The sequence below is a fragment of the Barbus barbus genome, assembly GCF_936440315.1.
Source record: "Barbus barbus genome assembly, chromosome: 16".
NCBI classification, from domain to species: domain Eukaryota; kingdom Metazoa; phylum Chordata; class Actinopteri; order Cypriniformes; family Cyprinidae; genus Barbus; species Barbus barbus.
In genome coordinates, this window is record NC_136744.1 from 537,422 (window position 1) to 563,019 (window position 25,598).

General features: G+C 38.6%; 1 protein-coding gene across 2 annotated transcripts in view; it reads right to left on the reverse strand.

Moving 5' to 3' along the window:
* LOC306882001 (uncharacterized protein) overlaps positions 1–22,515 on the reverse strand; it is a 30,756-nt gene extending 8,241 nt beyond the window's left edge. Inside the window, exons 1-2 of one of the 2 annotated variants that reach the window (XM_079436421.1) lie at positions 22,377–22,515; positions 7,101–7,166 (exon numbers count right to left, since the gene is read on the reverse strand). In XM_079436421.1, the coding sequence (XP_079292547.1) occupies positions 7,101–7,166; positions 22,377–22,473 (163 nt within the window). In that variant the 5' untranslated portion in view covers positions 22,474–22,515. The remainder of the gene's footprint in view (positions 1–7,100; positions 7,167–22,376) is intronic. The other variant, XM_079436422.1, reaches the window with a different exon arrangement.
* Positions 22,516–25,598: the final 3,083 nt, after the last annotated feature.

The window sequence follows — 25,598 nt, forward strand, 5'->3', positions numbered from 1 at the left end:
GCTATAGGTATTGCCTGGGGTTCTTCTGCGGGACGTATTTGGAGATTCTCTGGCCTTCCGATGGAGATTTACTACTGATCACAGAACCCTGCTTCACTAATGACAATTGCAGCTATTGCCTTATCGCAATTTCATTTCGATTTATCGTAAATTATAGGGCTGCCCCCTAATAGTCGACTTTTTGTTAGCTGACCAAAAGTTTGTTAGTCGCAGAAAGAAAAAAAAAAAACACAGGCAAAGTCACACAGTCTGTGACGGACAGATCGTTAAGGGCTGGTCCTGTATTACCACAAAGACATCTAAACACTCTCCTATCATTCACCGACCTCAAATATGGCTCATCTGAAACATGTAAGTATTAGTAACTTAACATAGCCACTCAATCTAATGTCAATGGAGAAATGTGCACTGTTCAAGTGTCTGTGTGGAGTATAGAAGCTGAACAGCGCTCACTGCAGGACAGATGCAGACACTTGCTCTTAAAATACTCCCTCATTTTTGCTCATTCAGATAATATCAATACATCTTTTGAATCTGTAAAGACTGTTTATTTGTGTGCACTCACATCAACAACAAAACATCGTGCTTTAGTAAAATAATGAAAGCAAACAGGATGTGCTTTCTGCCGTCTCAGTCTCTGTGAACTTGAGCACGAAACTCTGTGTGTATCGTTGTCTTACAGACATAAAAAATACATCTATAGAGACTGAAATGTCTCCTTTCAAATTAACCAATTCAAATGGAAGACAAATATTCTCAGATTATGCAATCCATATGAAACATGCATACAGGAGCATTACTACTGCAGAGATGACGAGTCAGTGTCACCCATCTCTTAAACCGAGAACAAAGCAGTAGTTTATCAATACATTATTAAAATGTTATACTACGGGGCCGTTGAATGCTTGAATCTGATTGGCTGACGAACGTTCTGAGGTGTGCAATTATTTTCAGGGAAACGCACGGCGAACGTAGTTCCAGGCAGCTTTCTTGACCGCATTACAGTTCCATATCACTTCGCATCGTTGTCAGCGCTGCCCTGACGATTTTATCAGTTAGCCTAGTGTAGCAACTTAAAGGCTACACATGACATTTCTCACTAGCGAGGTAATAACAGCGCTGCATCTTAAAGCAGACTTACAGTTTAGAGACGGTGCTTCAGAACACTGTTGAGGGACACACAGAGGTAGCCTTATTCATACAAGCTCTCTCTCTCTCTCTCTCTCTCTCTCTCTCTGTTTCTCTTTCTCTGTGTCTCTGTCTCTCTCGCTCTCTTTCTAATAACTTCATTATTAACTGCATTAGTCTGCTATCAACGGCTCAAGCCTCCATTGCCAGCTTTAAAATGACGTTTTGGAACTAGCAAAAGAGTCGTTGGATGAGATGCGGAAGAAATAATCCTACTCACAATAGCGATTTAAGTAGAAAAACCGGACGAATCCCTTGAAATATATCATCTGATCGATGTCTTGAGGTGTGGCAACCGTAGTATAAGCGGAATAATTGACTCCGGACCGTTGAATTATTAGAAAAATAATGCACACACCTCGCATCACCACCTCGGGTGTGCATTATTTTTCTAATAATTCAACGGCCCGTCGTCAATTATTCCTTACTTAATGCAGCCTCCTCACTGTTTTTCCCTGACATATTCATAATCATTACTTCCGTCGCTGTGCTGTGGCAAGCTTATGTGTGCACTTGAGCGCTATTAGGCAATGCAGGCAATTAAAGGCTCATTATTATGATTTAAATGGTTTATTAATAAATGTGCGATCAGTCGACTAATGCTTCAAATGAACGACGACTAGTCGACCAGAAAAATCCTTAGTCGAAGGCAGCCCTAGAGGATTAGAAACAAGTACTCACAATGATAATACACCTATACAAAAGTTTGGCCATTCTACTTCCACATTTGTCATAAAATATGCATGAGATGCATTTTTCATCTTGCAAAAAAATAAAACAAATAAAGTAAAGATTAAATTTAAGATTAGAGTTAAAATTAAAATAAACATTGTTATACTTCATCATAATGCTTCATAATTAAAACCTGCATATTACATACAGTGCAACTAGGGCTGGGTGATAAGGAAAAGGGGGGAAAGGGAAAGGGAAGTGGTGTGTGGCCAAGTGTGGTGACCCATACTCTGAATTCGTGCACTGCATTTAACTCATCCAAGTGTACACTCAGTACTGAACACACACACCCGGAGCAGTGGGCAGCCAATAGAATGGTATTCTTGCCAAAGTATCCTCAGATTTGGAAAATTGATCTCGTCTTCCTACTTCTTTTCAGGTGATTAAAATGAATGTTCTCCCACGTATTCATTTATTTTCTTCCATGATTCCTCTCGCTCCACCGGTTGGCTACTGGAACAAACTACACTGAACAAAATTATAAATGCAACACTTTTGTTTTTGCCCCCATTTTTCATGAGCTGAACTCAAAGATCTAAGACTTTTTCTATGTACACAAAAGGCCTATTTCTCTCAAATATTGTTCACAAATCTGTCTAAATCTGTGTATAATTGTATTGTTATTAGACTAGAACGTGTGGATATGTTGTCATTCTCACACTATAATACTGAACTGATTTCAGTGATTTGGACTGAGAGATGGACACTTGCTGCTTGCACTCTATGCTGCACTTCACTTTTGCTTTAAAAAAGGATTTCATAGAAATTTGGATTTCATTTGGTTTAATAAAATATTTAAGTAAAATTGCTGATTTTTATTAATCGTTTAGATGGCAGCCCTAGTTTTGTACTACTGTTCCACAGAATAAAATTCAATAAACAGTTGTTAACAAAACAAAAAAAACTCTGAATAAAACCTGTCTAGTGATAGCAAATGCAGCGCAGTCCCGTAAAATATGTTTGATAATGGAGGCATGCAGAAACTACATGAATGTGGTTCACAACTTAATATTAAAGCATAAAACATGTTTCCTTTTCTACTGTAATGGTAGAGCGAATGATGTGGTTTTAATCGAGTATTTTTGAGGCACTTTGTTTTCTAATGAGCTTCCTCACACACATTTTCCAATTACTGCCTTCAGTTACAGTAAACGTAATGCCTTTGTGTTCATTTTTAAACTCAGGGCTGCAGAAAGGGTATGGCACAAATCACGTAATCCTTCTGACCTTAATTTATATCGATCACTCCTCTCTGACTTCTCTGCTAATGTTTCCACTGCTAAAAAGACATACTATCATGACAAAATTAACAATTCACCTAACTCTCGCATGCTCTTTAAAACAGTTTCCTCCCTCCTTTGTCCTCCTCCTCCTCCCCCTCCTTCATCATCTCTAACAGCTGACGACTTTGCCACATTCTTCATTAATAAAATTACAAACATCACTGCACAATTTTCCACACCACAATCTATCAAACATATCTTACCAGCAAAAATACACTCGTTCACATCCTTCTCTCCACTCTCTGAGGCAGAAGTCTCTAAACTCATCCTTTCCAGTCATCCTACTACCTGTCCGCTTGATGCTATTCAATCTCATCTCCTTCAAGCCATTTCTCCTGCAGTTGTACCTGCACTCACTCACATCGTTAACACATCCCTTCACATTGGTGTTTTTCCCTCAGCATTTAAACAGGCTCGTATAACTCCACTTCTTAAAAAACCCACTCTTAACCCAACTCTTTTAGGGAACTATAGACCGGTTTCCCTTCTTCCTTTCATTGCAAAAACACTTGAACGAGTTGTGTTCAACCAAGTCTCTGTCTTTCTCACACAGAGCAACCTCCTGGACAGTAACCAATCTGGCTTCAGAAGTGGACATTCGACCGAAACTGCCTTGCTTTCTGTTGTTGAAGCCCTAAGACTTGCAAGAGCGGCTTCCAAATCTTCATTACTTATCTTGCTGGATCTGTCTGCTGCTTTTGATACAGTCAACCATCAGATCCTCTTGTCAACTCTATTGAGAAAGGGCATCTCAGGAACCGCACTCCAGTGGTTTGAGTCTTACCTCTCTGATAGGTCCTTCAAAGTATCTTGGAGAGGTGAGATATCCAAGTCGCAACATCTAGCTACTGGGGTGCCTCAGGGCTCAGTTCTTGGACCACTTCTCTTTTCTATGTACATGGCATCACTAGGTTCTGTCATTCAGAAACATGGCTTTTCATATCACTGCTATGCTGATGACACTCAACTCTACCTCTCATTCCATCCTGATGATCCGACAATAGCTGCTCGCATCTCAGCGTGTCTAACAGACATTTCTTGCTGGATGATGGACCATCACCTTCAACTTAACCTAGCTAAGACAGAACTGCTTGTAGTTTCAGCTAACTCATCGCTTCATCACAATCTCACCTTCCAGTTAGGCTCATCTACCATAACTCCTTCAAAAACAGCCAGAAACCTTGGAGTTGTGATTGATGATAAGCTGAATTTCTCAGACCACATTGCTGAAACTGCCCGGTCCTGTAGATTTGCATTATATAATATTAAGAAGATCAAGCCCTTTCTCTCGGAACATGCAACACAACTCCTTGTTCAGGCTCTTGTTCTGTCCAGACTTGACTATTGCAATGCTCTCTTGGCAGGTCTTCCAGCCAATTCTATTAAACCTCTACAATTAATCCAAAATGCAGCTGTAAGATTAATCTTTAATGAGCCGAAAAGAACACACGTCACGCCTCTGTTCAACGATTTGCACTGGCTACCAATAGCTGCTCGCATTAAATTCAAGGCATTAATGTTTGCCTACAGAACCACCACTGGCTCTGCAGCCCTTTACCTAAATTCATTACTTCAGACTTATATGCCCTCTAGAAGCTTGCGTTCTTCAAGTGAACGACGCATTATTGTACCATCCCAAAGACACACAAAAACACTTTCACAGACTTTTTCATTAACTGTTCCCATCTGCTGGAATGACCTGCCCAACTCGATCCGAGCAGCCAAATCCTTACCCATCTTCAAGAAACGGCTAAAAACTCATCCGTTCCATCTTTACTTGACCCTCTAACTCTAGCACTATCTATTCTAATTTTATTTTATCTATGTCTTTTTATTTAAAAAAATAAATAATAATAATAATTATCTGTAATAGCACTTGCACATTGTTGCTCTTTTGTTGGTTTTGATTGCTTATGTCCTCATTTGTAAGTCGCTTTGGATAAAAGCGTCTGCTAAATGACTAAATAAATAAAATTTCTGAACTAATGGAATACAGGGCTCCAAACTGCAACTAAAATGGTCGCATTTGCGACCAAAAATATTAATTTGCGAGTGAAGTTTTTGCTGAGGTCGCCACTGGCGACTATATATAATTTGCATGAAAGGACTTTTTTCCTGATTGTTTTGCGCTCACATCTTTTGTTATGTTCACGTATTAAACTTACATAAGACGATGCGCATCAAAGTTTTACTGAAAAGAGTTTCAAACAGTCCTCGTCTCTGCCGCACACAGTCTGCTGAACGCAGTGAGAGAGACCTGAAAGGGCCTGTTTACACCTGCTCACTTCATGCATTTTCTCTGATCGGATATCTATATGATTTGTTAAAACGTTTCCCCATTTACACTTGGCCACATAAATGTGTCTTCGCAAAACGGATATAAATCCGTTCTTCAATTCCCGCTTCATATGCAAATATAACGGAGTTCACGTCAATGAAAGCAATGGATAATTTTATTAATTATCAGCTAATTTCAATATCAAGAGAGCGCGCGGCATCAGCACTGGAAAGATAGGCTAGTCTCGCTACTTTTAATGAAGAAGATTGTGTGTTGAGCGTCTGCGGCTTACTTTCAGGTTCATTCAGTTTGCACGTCGCTTGCTGAAGAATATTCCGCTACTCATCCGCGGTGATGCTTGTTGCATTGCGCTGTCATATCTGACTATAACAGGCCATATAGCCTATAAAACGCTCTCACACGTCTATTATTTTAATATTATGGGAGGAGTAAAATTACCATATGTGGTTTCAACAACCAGATGCATTTACACTTGTCCGGTCGATCTTCTTATCGAGATCTTAGTCTATATGCTGTGTTCTGTTAATGCATGGACTTCCTGTTATTTGAAGCGCACTTGCCATCCAGTAATCGCAAAAAGCTTTGTGCTGTCTTACTTTTTAATAAACAAAGTATCAGCTTTAAAATGCTACGAAATTCAAATGATGCGGTTTGGGTGCTCTTTAATGCGGACCACAAGCGCACACTTTGGGTAATATAAACACCAGTACCCCGCGTCCACACGGTCCGTGTATGCGTCCGGATCGCGCGAGGGAGAGTATCGCACTTAATGCTCAGGCGCGATCTCTTTAGCTCCTCAGTTAAAGCAGCAAGTGAACCCATTATATATTTCCATTTACTACTATATATGAAATGAACATGATCAAAAGGTAGGCAATAAGAAAGCCTATAGTACAACTTACTGAAATGTTTTATGTAAAAGCTCATTCAGTGTTTCAAACTGAGGAAATGTATAAAGCTTGTAAACATTGCATTGTAATACATTTACCTCAGAATAACCACTCAGTGTCCATAAACTCATCAGTCAGCTAGAAAAATAACTATAAAGAGGAGCGTTTTGCTATATTTATGCGCTGTTGCATATTAATATTTTTACTTATTCTGTTGTACATGATTCAACTCCTCCTATAAAATTGCATTTTACTAATGAAGAAAAACAGACTGAATGTGTGAAAGACGTGACAACATTTATAGGATGCACTGCACTCAGTTGCCAAGTGATGCTTATGGTCCATGATATTGGTACAGATTCTGTGTAACCAACAATTCTTTGTGACTGTATATTTCAAGTTGTAAAAGACATTTAATTCACACTTTAAGTGAACCTTAGTCCCCCGGTCGACCTGATCATCTACAAGATGGATTAAAATGCTGATAAAGCCTAGAAAAGATAAGACATAAACACATGACAAAATGATTGAAATGTTAAAATAGGGGGGAAAAATAAAATGACAATAATAAAATAAACCACTTTTATTCTGTGGCACCTAAAAAAATAATTTGGCGCCTACGCCTAAGTTTTTCTTTTATAGGAGCCAATGGCTCCTTACTCGATTTTTTTGTCTGGAGCCCTGGAATATCATCTCAGAGAAACATACCTTTTAAAAGCCTGATCTCCTCCAGAACTTGTGTTTCAAGAAACACTTCCAAGATATTGTTAAGACCTATTTAGAGAAGAAAAGATGCATTCAAGTAAAGTTTCTTATAGTCTGACAGACTGAAACACATGTAATAAAACAAATTTAATAATGATCAAAAATAAAAACAGACCAATAAGAACAGATGCGCAAGAATAAATTACTGCAATTATTTGAACAGAGAAAGGAGGAGTGAAAACTTCAGAGCTCTTTAAGGCAAAGCATCAAAAATTAAATGCCATTAAATATTGATGATGCATAATTAGTTCATAAGAACAGACAGATAGGGATTAATAAATGCAATTCCTTGGAACGAGTGGAAAGTTGAGTGCAAAATTCAGATTTCTTAAAAGCATAAAATTAAAATTCATGCTATTTTCTAAATGCATGTTAATGATCTTATTAGGAACGATTCAGTCATGCATGTTTAATTTTTTTCTGAGCTCGTAGCATTTATCAAAATGTCACAACTGGATCTTCTGGTGAAATGACTTACTTCTCTCTGGCAACTTATGCGGAGTTTCTCCAATAACGTAATGCATAACAGTAGTAATTATTAGGGGCGACCGATTATCGACCTGGCCGATTATCGGAGCCGATGTTAAAGGGATAGTTCACCCAAAAATTATAATTCTGTCAATAATTACTCGCCCTCATGTTGTTTCAAACCCGTAAGACCTCCGTCAGAACACAAATTAAGATATTTTTGATTAAATCTGAGAGCTCTCTGACCCTCCATAGACCGCAAGGATCCTATTACGATCAAGGCCCAGAAACGTAGCAAGGAGATCAGTAAAATAATCCATGTGACATCAGGGGTTCAACCGTAATTTTACGAAGCTACGAGAATACTTTGTGCACAAAAGAAAAAAAAAAAAGGATTTTTATTCAAATTCGTCTCCAGAACTGCTGAGAGTCACTTCGTGAGCATTTGACAGTTTCATATTTGAGTAAAACTATCCTCATATCGTATGCATAGGCTGCAGAAACTTAAAAGGTCCTCATGGCAGCTCGTCAAAATATAAGTTCAGTTTAGCTTAAAAGAAACTGTCAGAAATATATTATTATACACATAATACTACAACAATTACTACAACTTTTGTTTAAAAGAATAAATCACACAATACTCCATTTCTTCCATGTTTTAATTTTAATAATAAAATTTACTTTAAGTTTAGATTTTAACTCTAATCTGATTAAAATAAATGAAATTAATCTTTTATGCCTTCATTTGAGCTGTACTGTAAATTAAAATGGAAATTTCTAGTGTCACATAGGCCAAGATTAGGATGACAAAAACTGAGACATTTTAATAGTCTATTGAACTAAGTGTGTCTATAATAGGCTATTAATTAATTAATAATTCATTACATTTATATAGTGCTTTCCTGCTTTTCTAAGCACTCAAAGCGCTCTACATTGTGAGGGGTGGTGTCTCTTTGTCTATTAGTGTTATAGTTTCATGAAAATAGTTGTGGTCTTAACTTCTACAATGGAGCTATGAAGACAATTAAATTATTTACACATTACATTATGGCCTGGTTTCACAGACAGGGCTTAGACTAAGCCAAGATTAGACCATAGTTCAATTAGAACATTTAAGTAACTTTTATAAACATGCTTAGAAAAAAAAACATTACTGGGGTGCATCTTGAGACAAAACAAAAACAAGATCAGTCACTGCTAGTTTCTTTCAGTTGAAACAGCTCAGACTTACATTTTAGTCTAGGACTAGGCTTAAGACTTGTCTGTGAAACCGGGGGTGTGATTTTTTAAAGTAAATCCATTTATGTGCATTAGATGATGAATCGAAGTCACCTCTACTATTATAGGTTATGTTTTAGACATCAGAAAATAATGAATGAGGAATTATGAGAGGTTATGCAATTACGCATATATTTCTAACATGGAAATTATTGAAGCCAAATACTTCCATTTGCCCAAGCAGTTTAGCTGTAGTACAGTATTCATAGGCTTAATCATGAAGCAGTGGCCCCACTTTTATCTCTCTCTTTAAATTACCCTTATTGTAGATGGATGCACGGAGGAAGACAACAGTAAGAAGTGGGAGTACTACACTCAACCAACACCAGGCAAGGCAGTTTTTGTCAGAGCCCTTGTTTTCCTTAATTCGGACATTCATTTTTACACCAGACATATCGGTTCAAAATATCGGTTATCAGTCTACTTCTGATACAGTCTAGATCTGTAATAATCAGTATGGCCCTGAAAAACACATATCGGTCGACCGCAAGTAATTATAGTAGTAATAAACAGCCCCTTCACAATTGATTGCAAGTTTGCATGGAGTACAAATGTCTGAACATCCAATCAACAACTGATGCACAGACTGCAACTAAACATAAAACAAACCTAATCCTAACTATTAAGAACATGTAATCAATTTATATTACTGATATTTAAATGTACAATTACACTGTAACAAAGACACTGACAAATAAAGCATAACTTTATGATAATTAATACACTTGGATGTGTGTCACAACAACGCATAAGAAAAGATCTGTCACTACTTCCATTCAATAATGGCTTCAATAGCGGCTGGCATTTGTTTGCTCACTATAAGCAACAGTTGGCAATAAATCTTAGGAGAAATGAATGAGGAACACTGAGGAACTCCACATAATCACTAGTGTATGATGGCTCCTGACATTTGTGGGGATGGTGGCAGGTCATATGAGTTTACCTTGGTTTACCATGATCTAAAACAGTACATTTTAAAATGAGTCCTAACTCAGTGGATCAGGCAGTGTAGTTAATGGTTTACACCATAAAAATTACACTTCTTACTAGGGCTGTGCGATTTGGGGAAAATATCTAATTGAGATTTTTTTTGACAGATATTGTGATTGCGATTTGATTTGCGAAGTCAAGCTTCAGCTCAATATTGTCAATAATGTGCAGCACAGTATGAGTATCGTTACCCTGCTGAAAAATTGTTCTGATAGAAATGACTGTTGTTCTATTGGTTGCTATCTGCTAGATTACATCAAAGACTATATAAAGAGACTTTGATTACATCCCACCAGTAGAAAGCATCAAATACCAGCAGACACCGTTATAGTTTACATTAAAACCAATACAATTCCCATCATAACCCTTAAATCTATTACAGTTTCTATTGTGTTTTGGGAGGGGTTCTACTGTTTTTTTTGTTTTTTCTGCAGGGAAGATTATAATGGTATTACTACTTTTACAGAATTACTGAATTTCACAGGAAAGATTTGTTTATTTTTTATAAAGAACTGTATTTCTTTAGTCAATTATTAAAGTATTACATGTTACGCGGGCTGATTCATTCATTTTTAAGTATTTGGGATTTTAAGAACAAACTGGGAAATGTCCAGAATGTTTCATTTCATCCAAGTGAAATTGGCAAGCAGTTATTTACATTAGTTTTAAACGCGGAGCCAGGTGCGAGTGGACACGGGTTGTGCGCGTGCGTCAGGCCTCGTCCATATTGCCAGATGCACTCGTGAGAGACTTGCGGAGCAGAACCGGACGCGAGACCGCGAGTATAAAAGAGCATCACGAGACCGGCTGCGTGTAAACGGCTCGTCCGTGAGACGCGGCGTGGGGCAGAGCGGAGCGACTATGAGAAGCATTCAGAGAACATGCATTATAAACTTATTTCAAATTAATCTGTTGGGGAGATAAAATGTGTTAGATAAGGTTCATGTAGCCTGCAAATAAAAACATCTAAAACTGTATCTTTTATTCTCCAGTACTGAAAGCAGAACTGATAAGGCAGCTCTTGCAAATTACCTTTTTTGTTCTTTCTCTGTCATTTCGAAGCTGAAGTTACATACGTTTTTCTTTAGTTTTAATTCGATCTGACCCTTTTTAAACGGTTGGTGTTTACTAGGGATGCAGCAATTAACCGGTTCCGTGATTAACCGCGCTTTAAAACATCACGGTTAATTAATCGTAAAGGTTCCACAAAACCGAGTGTTTCTGTTGCACGGAGCTGAACTGTTGCAGCCTGTGCAAAATGAAAACAGTCACACTAGTGGTGCACCAGCTTCAAATGACGCGCTGCTTATCAGAGACACGGAGGCTACTACACGCATTAGATTAGTGACAGAGGGACTAAACAGCAAAGCTTGATTTCCTCCAGAGAAATGCCTGTCGATAGTGTGGGACCATTTTGGGTACACCAAGAATGACCAGGGTGTCATTTAAATATTGCCGTAAAAAAACTAATGCTAAAGAGCGAATACATAAGTGATAATGCACGGCTAGCTGTACATTGAATGATTTTAATGCACGACATGAAGGCAAGAACCACCTGACGCGAAGCTACGGCTCGTTAGCTCAGTTATTCTCGTTATGCTCGTTAGCTCGTTATTCTGCCCACTTCAGATCAGAAAGAGATTAAATAGTGCGGTAAGATCACATTTATTTGAATGAATTAATTATAATATTTAGCTACTTGAATTAATTATTCGAGAGAGAAGGAGAGAGGTGGCAGTTGCCTGTGTGAATTAGCCTACCTGTGTCTGTGTCTCTCCAGTAGGCTATTTCATTTATTTAATTAATAAAAGTCACGGGCAGCGTTCTCAAGACGTTTGTGTCCTCCTGAATGAATCTCCGATCTCACAAACCAAAACAATAGACATGATTTTCTCAGGCTACATGTAAAATCATATGAATTATTATAAAGATTATTAAAATGAATACGTATGGATGACAGTGGATTACAATAATATTTCACTTTATTTCCATCATTAGTAACAGTTTCCCCTGTGGGATAAATAAAGTTAATATTAGTTGTATATTAATAATACTTCATTAAATGTATTTACTATCCCTGTTGTAGTATTATTTATAAGTAAAAACCAACAAGATTTTTTTTTTTCACCATGTTTCCAAATTCTCTACCCCAGGTCCAAAAGAAATGTAAAGAATGTACAAACTGAAAACATTAAATACTTTTGTGATCTATTTCCATTTCTTCTTTTCAACACCTTTTTTAATTCTAATGGGAGAGATGGACTTTTGTTTGTTGTTTATTATTATTTTGTGCTGTATTGTTGGTTACTGTGTCATTTCGGTTTCAAAAGCCAGCAATAAATAACACTTTAACATCTAAAGAGTGTTCATGTGATTTTATACATTATTAATGTTGGGAAATTAATAAATGCATAATAATCGTCATAATCGTAAAACCGTGATTATTCATCAGACAATAACCGTACCAGCTAAATCTATAATCGTTGCATCCCTAGTGTTTCCGCAGTTGGCTAGAGCAGTGCTGATCGGGGAGAACGGAGGTAGCTCACGCTGTTGTTAGGAAGACCGCCACTCAAGGCTGGCAGTCGTGCATATGCTCTGGAACACAGTAATATCGCGTCCACATCGCAGGTTTTGCGATTAGCAAATTGCAACGTCTCAAATCGCGATTGCGATTCGGTTAATCGCACAGCCCTACTTCTTACATATTACTGTTGCTATTGAAGGTAAATTGAATTGCATCCCAACTAGGGATGTTAATTTGCAATCATTCCCATAATCGATCATTGTTTGACCTTAATACTGCAAAATGCATCTATTTCAGTGGCACATGGTTACCATTGACAGGATGCCACTCAAAACACCAGCTTCCTCACCCGAATTAAAGGGTGTTTTAGTCTAAATAAGAGGCTAGTAGCAGGACTGTAAAATGAATAGATGCCATTTTAGGGCTGGGCAATTTTTTTGATTTTAGCGGTTAATCCAAATTAATTTTTATGCCATGATTTTATTTTTTATAAATTGAGGAATCATGATATAGAAATACAGTTGAAACCAGATATTTACATACACTTCAGAAAAAAACTAACTTTTTTTCTTTACTGTCAAACATTAAATCAGAGTAAACTTTTTCTGTTTTATATCAATAATATTAACATTTTTTGCATGTGTTAAATGTCAGAATCGAGCGAGGGAGAATTTTATATATTTTTTTTTATCACTTTCATCAAAGTCAGAAGTATACACTTCCTTAGTATTTGGTAGAATTGCACCGAAACGGTTTCACTTGGGCCAAACGTTTTGGCTATCCTTTCACAAGCTTTCTACAATAGTTTGCTGGAATTTTGGCCCACTCCTCTTGACAGAACTGGTGTAACTGGGTTAGGTTTGTAGGCCTTCTTGCTCGCACTCGCCTTTTCAGTGCCGCCCACAAATTTTCTATGGGATTGAGATCAGGGCTTTGTGATGGCCACTCCAATACCTTGGCTTTGTTGTCCTTAAGCCACTTTGTAACTAATTTGGAGGTATGCTTGGGGTCATTGTCCATTTGGAAGACCCATTTGCGCCCAAGCTTTAACTTCCTGGCTGATGTCTTCAGATGTTGCTTTAATATATCCACAAAATTCTCTTTTCTCATGATGCCATCTATTTTGTGAAGTGCACCAGTCCCTTCTGCAGCAAAGCAGCCCAACAATATTATACTACCACCCCCATACTTCACAGTTGGGATGGTGTTCTGAGGCTTCAAAGCTTCGCCCTTTTTCCTCCAAATATACCGTTTATCATTATGGCCGAACAGTTCAATTTTTCTTTCGTCAGACCACAGGACATGTCTCCAGAAATTAAGATTTTTGTCCCCATGTGCAGTTGCAAACTGTAGTCTAGCTTTTTTATGGTGGTTTTGAAGTAATGGCTTTCTCCTCCCAGAGTAACCTTTCAGCTCATGGTGGTACAGGACTCGTTTTACTGTGGATAAGGACACTGTCTTACCAGTTTCAGCCAGCATCTTCACAAGGTCTTTTGCTGTTGTCCTGGGAATGATTCGCACATTTCGCACCAAAAAAACGTTCCTCTCTGAGACTCAGAATCCGTCTCCTTCCTGAGCAGTATGATGGTTGTACATTCCCATGTTTTTTATACTTGCATATTATTGTCTGAACGGATGAACGTGGGACCTTCAGGCATCTGGAAATTGCACCTAAGGATGAGCCACACTTGTGGAGGTCCACAATTCTTGGTTGATTTCTCTTGATTTTCCCATGATGTCAAAGAAAGAGGCTCTGTGTTTGAGGTGTGCCTTTATATGCATCCACAGGTGTGCCACCAATTAACTCAAATTGAATCAATTAACCTATCAGAAGCTTCTTAAGCTCAGAATGGAATCATCTGGAGTTTTCTTTTTGTTTAAAGACACAATAAACTTAGTGTATGTATACTTCTGACTTTGATGAAAGTGATAAAAAAAATACATAAAAATTCTCCCTCGCTCGATTCTGACATTTAACAAATGCAGATAGGTGATAACAGTAAAGATAAAAGAATGATCCAACCGTGTATCAGCACTAAGGATGCTATGATCGATCAGCCGGAGATCGGTATCGGACGATATTCACATTTTATGACTCGATCGGTACTCATACATTAGGCCGATCTCATGTACCGATCACAATTTGATGACGTCAACGCGTGGCGGCGTATGATGCTTGGGGACATATGCTGCAGTCATCACCAGTGTGGAAATCCTATGACATTTCAAGAAACAATGAAAAATTTGCAATATGTGGTGTATGTTTTGCATGATGATATGATGAATGTATGGTTAATTTTTAACAGCAGATTCAGTGACGTTAGAGCTGATCTGTGCATCACTGCACGCGTCTGCGGAGCGCAGGCTTTGGCACGGGCACCGGAGCTGATCGCGGCCGCTCTATGAACCTTTATTAATAAAACTAAATATTTTCTTTGGCCATATTAGCCTACTCAACAGCATTAACAGAGGCTTTACTGCTTTTAAACTTTATCTGGAATGTCACCGTTTCTGTCACTGCAACTTCCCGATCAGGTGAACACACACACACACACACACACACACACAAATGAAATCGTCTGCCTAATGAAAAAATGCAGTTAATATTGCATCATGCAACAAATGTTGCTTTATTGTAAAGTGTTATTCTAACAGTCAAAGTAATATTCAAAATCATGTTATTATTTCTCTGTCTCAGATTGTTTTCAGATTTCAGACTCAGCCAAAGAAAAAGCATTAAATATAAATCTCACTCTCACTTGCTTCATATTAGCGGTCGGCAGCGCATCAGAAACATGCCCTTCTTATCATTGATACTAAAATTAATATAGCAAAACTCTTGCTCAATTCATATCCAATTAAAATTTGATTGTATGAAATGCAAGTGCATGCATTACGTGACCAAAACGTCATTGATTCTAGCGTGTCTCACATGCACATTTGTGCTTACTGTATTACATCTGAATGTGCGTTGATCAGATGTAAATAAAAGGTCAAATCAAATCTGAATTTATGAATGATGCGCTCACCTGTCGATCTCTTAATTCTTTGAAAAGATCAGGATGAGCAAGCGACAATGCTTAAAAAGATCTGATGTGTTCCTGTGGCAACATGATTTAGGCCTATAGCAACGCTTGCATACAGGTGCAGTAAGGCCAGTTCATCTGTTTTTATCCAAAGTAATGCCATATTTCACTTCTACTGTTCTCTTTATTTATTAATTTTGGGTGCGCTGAGTTTCATCTGTTTGATCCATCGCGTTGTTCTGTTGTCACATTTGCCGGTTGCGCAGCAATTTGGGAAGCACTGCCACCTACAGGTGCATTTTGCAACAGCAGCGTATGAAATACCGAATTGAGCAAAATTATGATATCGTACTGTTTGAAATATAATATATACACCGGTATTTTTCCAGTATCGGTATACCGCGCATCCCTAATTTGCAGCATTGTTTTTTTCTGCTGTATTTTAGTGAAAGTAATCTATAATATTGCCTCTCAACGTGTTTCTGTTGTTGTTAAAATAACCACGGCAGCTCTTGAACTTGGCACTGGCGCGTATCCGGAGAGAGAAAGCGCACGGAGCTGAAAGGGCTTGAATAAAGCGTGTTTAGCTTTAGATAAATATACGAGGATATAGCACTGAAAGATTTTTACCATAAACGACCCGGAGCGCTTGTAACGTGATCCGCTCCGCTGTTTTGATGCGTTCACTTAAAATGGTGCTGCTGTTTACGGCTCGGAGTCCGGATGGATGCCGGGGTGCGGATGCACTTAAAGAAGTATTTAAGGATAAAAGACTCCAGTTGCTTTTAAAATATTCACAAGTCCTTTTCCTCGAATCGAATAAAGTCTGGAGTCATTTCAGATCAAGTCAAGTCTGAAGGCTATAAAACTGCGACTCGAGTCCTAGCCCATCTCTTTTTTTTTTTTGCATCAGACATTTTGTTTGCATTTATTTTGGTCTTATATTAAGTATCCCTGATATATATAATGTTATGCATAAACACCATTTTAAAGGAATATTAAAATGTTCACTGTATAAGGAATAATTTTTATGATTATTTATATAATATTACATATGTTATATAAAGCATTAGAATCGGTATCGGCCGATCACCATGACAAGAAATCGGTACTCGGTATCGGCTGCAAAAATCCTGATCGGAGCATCCCTAATCAGCACACGTGATTAACCGCTCATATCGCTGTAAAAAATCAAAAGTTGAGAACTTAAAAGTTTAAGATACAGATACAGAAGATTTTTGCGTTTTCTCAACTTTTTGTTGTATAAACTGAAAACATCAATTTGAGAACACTAAAAAATCTCCTGAATCTGGTTGCCTTAAACTTTTAAGTTCTCAACTTTTGATTTTTTACAGCGTAGGCAGAGTTCACACAGAATGCACTTTTGTGTTGACAAAGATGCGACGTGAGCAGTGGAATAGGAAAAAATTCAAGAAGATGGGAGTGAACTTTAGACTTGAACCTAACCCTACAGAGAGAAAAACAATGGAAAAGCTGTGCAATCAAATAAAAAGTGAAGTGAAGTGACATTCAGCGAAGTATGGTGACCCATACTCGGAATTCGTGCTCTGCATTTAACCCATCCAACGTGCACACACACAACAGTGAACACACACACACACAGCAGTGAACACACACATACACACACAAAAAGCATGTAATCATGTAATGTAAACATGATTGCATCATGATGACAGGCTAGGAGCTGCTGTTGTTTTTACAGAACATTTATGGTTAATAATAGTCTACTGGTGTTATACCTTCAGTCAGTCTGAATTTGATTTACCTTAACTTTTGAGATTTTCTAAAAGCATTTTCCTAGTATTATTTCTGAACATACAGGTGCTGGTCATAAAATTAGAATATGATGAAAAAGTTGATTTATTTCAGTAATACCATTCAAAAAGTGAAACTTGTATATTAGATTCATTCATTACACACAGACTGATATATTTCAAATGTTTATTTCCTTTAATTTTGATGTTTATAACTGAGAATTAATGAAAGTCCCAAATTCAGTATCTCAGAAAACTAGAATATTGTGAAAATGTTCAATATTGAAGACCCCTGGTGCCACACTCTAATCAGCTAATTAACTCAAAACTAGGGGTCGACCGATATGTGTTTTTCAGGGCCGATGCCGATACCGATTATTACAGACCAAGTAGACCGATAACCGATATATTGAACCGATATATATGTCTGGTGCAAAAATGAAAATGAATGTCAAAATTAAGAATAACAAGGGCTCTGACAAAAACGGCCTTCCCTAGTGTTGGTTGCACTTCTTACTCTTGTCTTCCCCCATGCATCCATCTACAATAAGGGTAATATATAAAGAGAGAGTTAAAAGTGGGGCCACTGTATGCTTCATGATTAAGCCTATGAATACTAAATACTACAGCTAAACAGCTTGGGGAAATGTAAGTATTTGGCTTCAATAATTGACATGTTAGAAATGTATGTGTAATAGCATAACCTCTCATAATTCTTCATTAATTATTTTCGGTTGACTAAATCATAACCTACAAGAGGTGACTATTCAATTCATCATCTAATGCACATCAGTTGATTAATTTAAAAAGTGCAATGTATATAATAAGTGTAAATAATTTAATTGTCTTCATAGCTCCATTGTAGAAGTTGCGAAGAAGACCGCAACTATTTTAATGAAACTATAACACTAATAGCCTGTTATAGGCTCACTTGGTTCAATAGCCTATTGAAATGTCCCAATTTCCGTCATCCTAATCTTGGCCTATGTGACAGTAACTTAATCTTGGCCTATGTGACAGTATCTTAATCTTGGCCTATGTGACAGTAATTTCCATTAGTTTTCATTTACAGAGCAGTGCAAATGAAGGCATAAAACATTAATTTAATTTATCTTTTAATCAAATGAGAGTTGAACTCTATTTTTTGGCAAACAAATGGGTTTACTATTAAAATTAAAACATGTAAGAAATAGCGTATTGTGTGACTGTTCTTTTAAACAAAAGTTGTAATAATTGTAGTAGCATTAGTAAATAAACCGAACTTTTATTTTGACGGGTTGCCGTCAGGACCTCTTAAGTTTCTGTAGCCTATTTATGATATGACGATCGTTTTACTCAAACGAAACAGTCAAATGCTCATGAAGTAACTCTCAGAGCAGTTCTGGGGATGATGTTCATGTATTTATGTCCTCATTTAGTGACATGGCAGATGCGGAATACACCGCGAGCGTCGCGCACTTCAGTGTGTGTGTGTGTCAAAACCGCGCGTCTGTGCCATTCACATACAGAGACACGCCGAACATGCAGAATTCATATTTAAATAGTCTTTTTGCAGCTTAATGTTTACAGATAGTCCATATCATGAGTCGATTTAAGTGTATTGACCTACTTTTGATTAATTCATCCAAACTTTGACTAATTCCGTGACTCCGCGTTATACAGTAAATTCCATATGACTGGATTCCGCGATTTCCCCTGCGTTTCCCCCATCTCGGAAACCATAAATAGATAATATTGAGGTTTTTACAACTTCAGTGTAGTGGATTGTATTTTATTGCAACTTATGCAACGTCTGCTGCTGCCTTTGAGAGAGAACTGATGCGTGCGCTTTCGGTGTGAGAGTGCCTTTAGTCTTCCACGTTGATTGGTCGGACTCCTGCCTCTCAACAAATCAGATGCGCGGTGGGCGGAGACTGCTCTAGGCCACAGAGTGGTGAGTTCCGACAGGCTGCATCAGAGCCAAATAGCGCGTTTCAAAATTAAATAATTTTATCGGCACATCGGTTTTGAAAATGACCGATTATCATAAAAATGCTTAATATCGGTGCCAATAATCGGCCAGGTCGATAATCGGTCGACCCCTACTCAAAACACCTGCAAAAGCCTTTAAATGGTCTCTCAGTCTAGTTCTGTAGGCTACACAATCATGGGGAAGACTGCTGACTTGACAGTTGTCCAAGACAAATTTGTACAGGATACACAAGTTTGTACAATTAGACGAACTTCATGCATCATGCAAGTGATTTGTTTAAAGGGGACCTATTATGCAAAAATCACTTTTATAAGGTGTCTGAACACAGTTGTGTGGCCACAGTGTGTGAAAACAACCAACCTATAATGTTAAAAATCCACCAACTCATTTTTTTTAATAATCTCTATAAATCACGAACAGTCTCTCCAAAAGAGCGGTTTCAGATTATCCCTCTGTTCACGTCACAGAGGGGAGAAATCCTGCCCATTTGTGACGCTCGCTGCCCTATTAGCATAAACACAGCCCTGAGTGAGAAGCTGCGGTCCGCCATTACTGGAGATGGATACAGTGTCAGCCCCAAAGAGGCTTTACAAGTGTTGTGTTTTGGGATACACTAATGAACATAGGAGTCACCATAATCTCCCCTCATCTGAGCCGAGGAAAGTTTGTGATAGCATGAGACCAGCTATGTTGTTATTTTTATCCCGCTGTGCTCCCCGTCTGTGTAATTCATAAACACAAATTTATTATGCACAGTACAATCAGATGAAACCGAGTAGTTTTCTGTAAAGATAACAGGCTTGTATTAATAGTGGAATGTTTATTTGTAAAGGCTAGCACTGCTAATGCTGGAGCTTGAGCTCTTGAAGCTCCGCCCTCTTCTCCAGGAGCAACAGCTCATTTGCATTTAAAGCAAAACACTCAAAATCAGCGCCTTTTGGCTCATACCCTAAAAGCGGCAATTTTAACAAGGTTTAAAAATTTATCAGTGGGCTATATTGAGCTAAAACTTCACATATACGCTCTGGGAACATCAGAGACTTATTTTACATCTTATAAAAAGGGGCATAATAGGTCACCTTTAACATTTACATTATGTAGACAACTTCGGGTGTGCTGCACTTGGAATAGAATTTTCTTTAACTAGAGGCTTAACAAGGAAAAAGTTACTTGAATCATGTTGTAGATACATTTTCAAGTTGACTAGATAAAAATCATATACAAATAGAGAATTGGTTAAATGTTGTGAAAAACAAAAAACATTTTTTTTTTTGCCATATCGCCCAGCCCTAATGTGATTATGATTAAGAGAGCGCTCCGTAGTTACGGATCATTTTACTTTGTTGGCTATTTCATATCCCATCACGGAGACGGCTGAATGCAGCTTTGTAAATGGTCTCATGGTGCTCGTTGTATTTCAAAACACAATCGCAATGTTTGCAACTGACTTGTACAATGAAATGATCCCAAACGTAACTGCGGTGCGATCAGAGAACCGCTTTCACCGGCAGAGCTACGGCGCTCACATGAAGCAGGTTAATGAGAGTATTAGGACTCAAGTGAGGTACAAAGCTCTGTTTAGAAGAGTAATAATGCGTTAGCAGACAAACGTGAGCAAGCTGTTGGATTCATGCTGTTTGAGCTCAAATTAAATCAAGCCATACGCTGCTTTGCGTCTCACCCTCTGATTCAGAACACAAATTAAGATATTTCTGATGAAATCCGAGAGCTCTCTGACCCTCCATCGACAGCAAGGGTACTACCATGATCTAGGTCCAGAAACATAGTAAGGGCATCGATACATTTTATGAAGCTACGAGAATACTTTGTGCGCAAAGAAAACAAAAATAACGACTTTATTCAACAATTCATCTCCTCTGCATCTCCCCAGCACCATTCAGGAGAGCATCAGGACATAAGCGCTTCCTTTGATCTACAGGTGTGTCAGCGTACCTGGAGCTGATGACAGAACAGCATTGTTTATGTTACCCCTTTTCCACCAAAGCGGTTCCAGGTGCTAGTTCAGAGCCAGTGCTATAGCCGGTTCGACGGGCGAGCGCTTTAAGAACCGGTTGCTTTTCCACAGGCTAGAGGGCCAATACAGAGCCAGGTCTTACGTCACTGAATACGTTTCATGTTTCGGATCACTAGCGCGGCACAACAGGCTTGTTCCAGGTGCATCAGCGCCACACAGATCGATGGAACGGCATACAACACACTAAAGCACCGCGAGAGCGATCCAAAAGCATAAAGAAAATATGGCGGTCCAAGTTTCTGTTCGTCTTGTTGGTCACGGTAACCCTGCCCCCAGCCCCTGACGCAAGCGGTTCTTCCAGCACTGGCAGAACCGCTTGCGTCAGAACCAGCACTGGAACTGCCTCGGTGGAAAAGGGGTGTGTGATGCTCTCCAGAATGGCGCTGGGGAGATGCAGAGGAGGTGAATTGTTGAATAAGTTGTCTTTGCGCACAAAAACTATTCTCGTAGCTTGGTAAAATTACGGTTGAACCCCTGATGTCACACGGACTATTTTACTGATGTCCTTACGACGATTCTGGACCTTGATCGTGGTAGTACCCTTGCTGTCTATGGAGGGTCAGAGAGCTCTCGGATTTCATCAGAAATATCTTAATTTGTGTTCTGAAGATGAACGAAGGTCTTACGGGTTTGGAACGAAATGAGGGCGAGTAATTAATGACAATTTTCTTTTTTGGTGAACTAACCCTATAATAGAGTGATTGAGGCCTCAGATTACCCTCAGCCACCCTGGCCTTACTGTCCTGCTCCTTACCCTGGAGCTATTCTGGACACAAATAGACGGCTGAGTGCACACATCAGTTCTGATATTGATCTGTCAATCATGCTCGTGCAGCACGTGAGCGCGCATTAAAAAACAACAACTTTCAAACGGACGCGAGCGCGCGCGCACAGAGCCAACGGTACACAAAGCTCTAGTTAAATGAATCGCGATATCTTGACTAGAAACGGGCCGTGTGTCGCACAGGTAAGCGATAGATGATCTGCGAGGATTACTCGATGAACGAAAGGCAAAGATGAGCGGGTTTGTCTGATCCTGACGGTTAACGTTAGCGTTAGCACGCTAACAGCCGAAATTACTGCTCACCTTTCTATTAAACTGCCGTGAACGAAGAAAGGAAACGGCCAGCAGAGTTTTTTGCACTTACCCAAGCTGTGGATGAGTTCAGACCGCCATCTGTCCGCGTCGCGGCGAAAAATAAACCTCTCATTCGAGCAGAACCGCTTCGTGCACCAACTCGCCATTTTCTACTACTAGTCAACACGGGAGCGCGCACGTCCGCTCATAGCGCGAGCACGCAGCGCTTCGGCGTGACGTCATGGCGTGCGCGTTCTCTCTTTCAGCGGTGGTCGGACAGCGCCACCAGCTGTATGCGGTGAATAATGTGTAGAAATGACTGTTTATTCATGCATTCATGACCTCTAGACTGGACTATTGTAATGCACTGCTAGCTGGTTGTCCTGCATCTTCAATAAACAAGCTACAGATAGTCCAAAATACAGCGGCTAGAGTTCTTACCAGATCAAGAAAATATGATCATATTACCCCAATTTTACAGTCTCTGCACTGGCTACCTATTCAGTTCTGGATCATTTACAAAATGTCCCTAAGGTCACAAAACTCTGGACTTTTGGTAGTTCCTAGGATAGCAAAGTCCACTAAAGGAGGTAGAGCTTTTTCAAATTTGGCTCCCAAACTCTGGAATAGCCTTCCTGATAACATTCGGGGTTCAGACACACTCTCTCTGTTTAAATCTAGATTAAAGACACATCTCTTTAGCCAAGCATTCACATAATGCATCTTATAATCTTGTACTGCAGTTATATCTGATCAAATACACTTTATTATTGCTTATAGTTGGAACTGCAGCTATGCTAATTTCTCTCTGTGACCTTCTCTGTTTCTAGAAATGACAGAAGCTTCAGTCTGGATCCAGCCTCTTACAGAGATCTGAGAAGACATGATGCCAACCCCTCAGACAACATATAAAACCAGCAAATAATCACAACATATAATAACTGCATGACTGTTATATGTGCATCACCCTAGCATACTCACCGCTGATCAACTACTAATATAATGTAGAAACTTTCATTTTCAGTCAAACTGCTTTGCAGTGATTTGTGTCGTGAAAAGCACTATACAAATAAACTTGAATGTAATTATTTTAAATGTATTTTATGGAAAATTTTACATAAGACAGAGAACATCCAACAACATAAGGCACATCCACCATAAATAATATGAATAATAAACATCAATATTATTATTATACTCAACAAAAATAGCAACAATGAGGGGAAAAATAACACAAGGAGCCAGAATCATTCGAAGTAAAAAATAAAAAAAGTATAAAAACATTAAAATAATATTTTTTTTGAGATAGAAGAGTTTCAGACTTTCTATTTAGTTTTTTCAAGTACTTGAAGCTCTGAAACATTTTCACAAACTCGCATTAAAAAATATATTAAAGGAGGGCTGACATTTTCCATTTGCATGTATATGATATTTACCCAACAAGCAGGAAGGAAAGCACCAGGTCCAGACGGTGTGACACCAGCCTGTGCTGACCAGCTGACCCCATCTTCAACAGATCACTGGAGCTGAGTGATCCCCTCATGCTTCAAACGCTCATGACTCTCTCTCCTCTCCACCTGTAGCTGGTGTGTGGTGAGTGCACTGGCGCCGTTGTGTTGTGGCTGCCGTCGCATCATCCAAGTGGATGCTGCACACTGGTGGTGGTTGAGGAGAGACCCCCCCCACATGATTGTAAAGCGCTTTGGGTGTACAGCAATACACAATAAAGCGCTATATACATGCATCATTCATTCATTCATTGTCCTATCCTAACAAACCATACAAGAAAGATTATTTATTCAGCTCTCACATGATGTATACATTTAAATTTTAAAAAATCTACCCTTATGACTGGGTTTGTGGTCCAGGGTCACAATTATGCATTTGTGGTCTACAAAAGCAATGGATTAGAAGGATTTATCGTCATCTTTTAGTGTCTCACCGTCATTCCACTTATGCATCTTACCTTGACACTCAAACCTCTTGGCAGGGGTGGTGAGCAGTAGTTTTCCCTCCATGCCGTGCGGTCCAGCGCAGCGTGCGATGCCAGGCTCCTTGTAGCCAGTTTTCACCCAGTCAGAGAGCCAGCGCAGGCGGCAGTCGCAGTACAAAGGGTTCGCACCAATCGCCCTGAGATCAAACAAATGCAGACTTTTAGAAAACCAGAATGAGTTGCATTTGAAGGCATGTATCTGAACAAAACCTGTCTGTGTATAATGTACAGTACACAGCATAAATGAGGACATCACCTCTGAACATAAAGATATACTTCTACTTCATACTTATTATTATAACAACTCGCCGGGAGATGATGTCTCCCTGATCGTCGGCGGAGGCCGGGACACCTGGATGAGCCCGGGGACATATCCCCAGTGAAGACCTCCACTTAAATACAATACAACTAAAAATAAAACAAATAACTAAAAATATAATAAAATACCTAACTACATATTACTATTATTGTTAGAACCTGCAACAATATAAAATAGAAATAAATACATTTATACATTTAAAATGTTAATGAAAACAATAAGTAAACACTAATATCCTGTCCAGAGGAGAACTGGTCCCCGACTGAGTCTGGTTTCTCTCAAGGTTTTCTCCATTCTGTCTCAGAGAGAGTTCTGGTTTCTTGCCGCTGTCATCTCTGGCTTGCTCAGTTGGGGACACTTCATTTCTAGCGATTATCATCAATTTGATTTAGCAGATACTATTTAAACTAAACTGATCTAGACAATAACATCTCTGAACTCAATAATGAAATGCCTTTAACTGAAAATTGAGTGTTTAATCTTATAATTATACATTACTGACACTCTATCCTCTAATCTGATACGGTTAAGTGCTTTGACACAATCTGTATTGATAAAAGCGCTGTATAAATAAATTTTGACTTGATTCAATACGTATCCGAATACAATATCCGAAAAAAAGAAAATATCTTGCAAAACAAATGGAGGATTTTTTTCCATTTTTAAATATTAATATTAAATACAAGCTAAATCATCTCCCAGCATTCCCCATTTTAACATGACATTTGTTTCTCTGCACACATTAAACCTGTTTATATCATGTTTGCCTGTAGTGATCCTCTACTGTTTTTACAGTAATATATATCTTCTGCACTCATTTAATATTTGTAATAACACTTTTAATTAATTGATACAGATCGATGCCTGTAATAAAGCAACCTGAATGGAAGTTTTGCTGTTATAACAGTATAGAACTGTTTTAACTCAATAATTTTATAGCGATTGCCGCTTCAGATGATAATATGTCAAATGAAAAACAT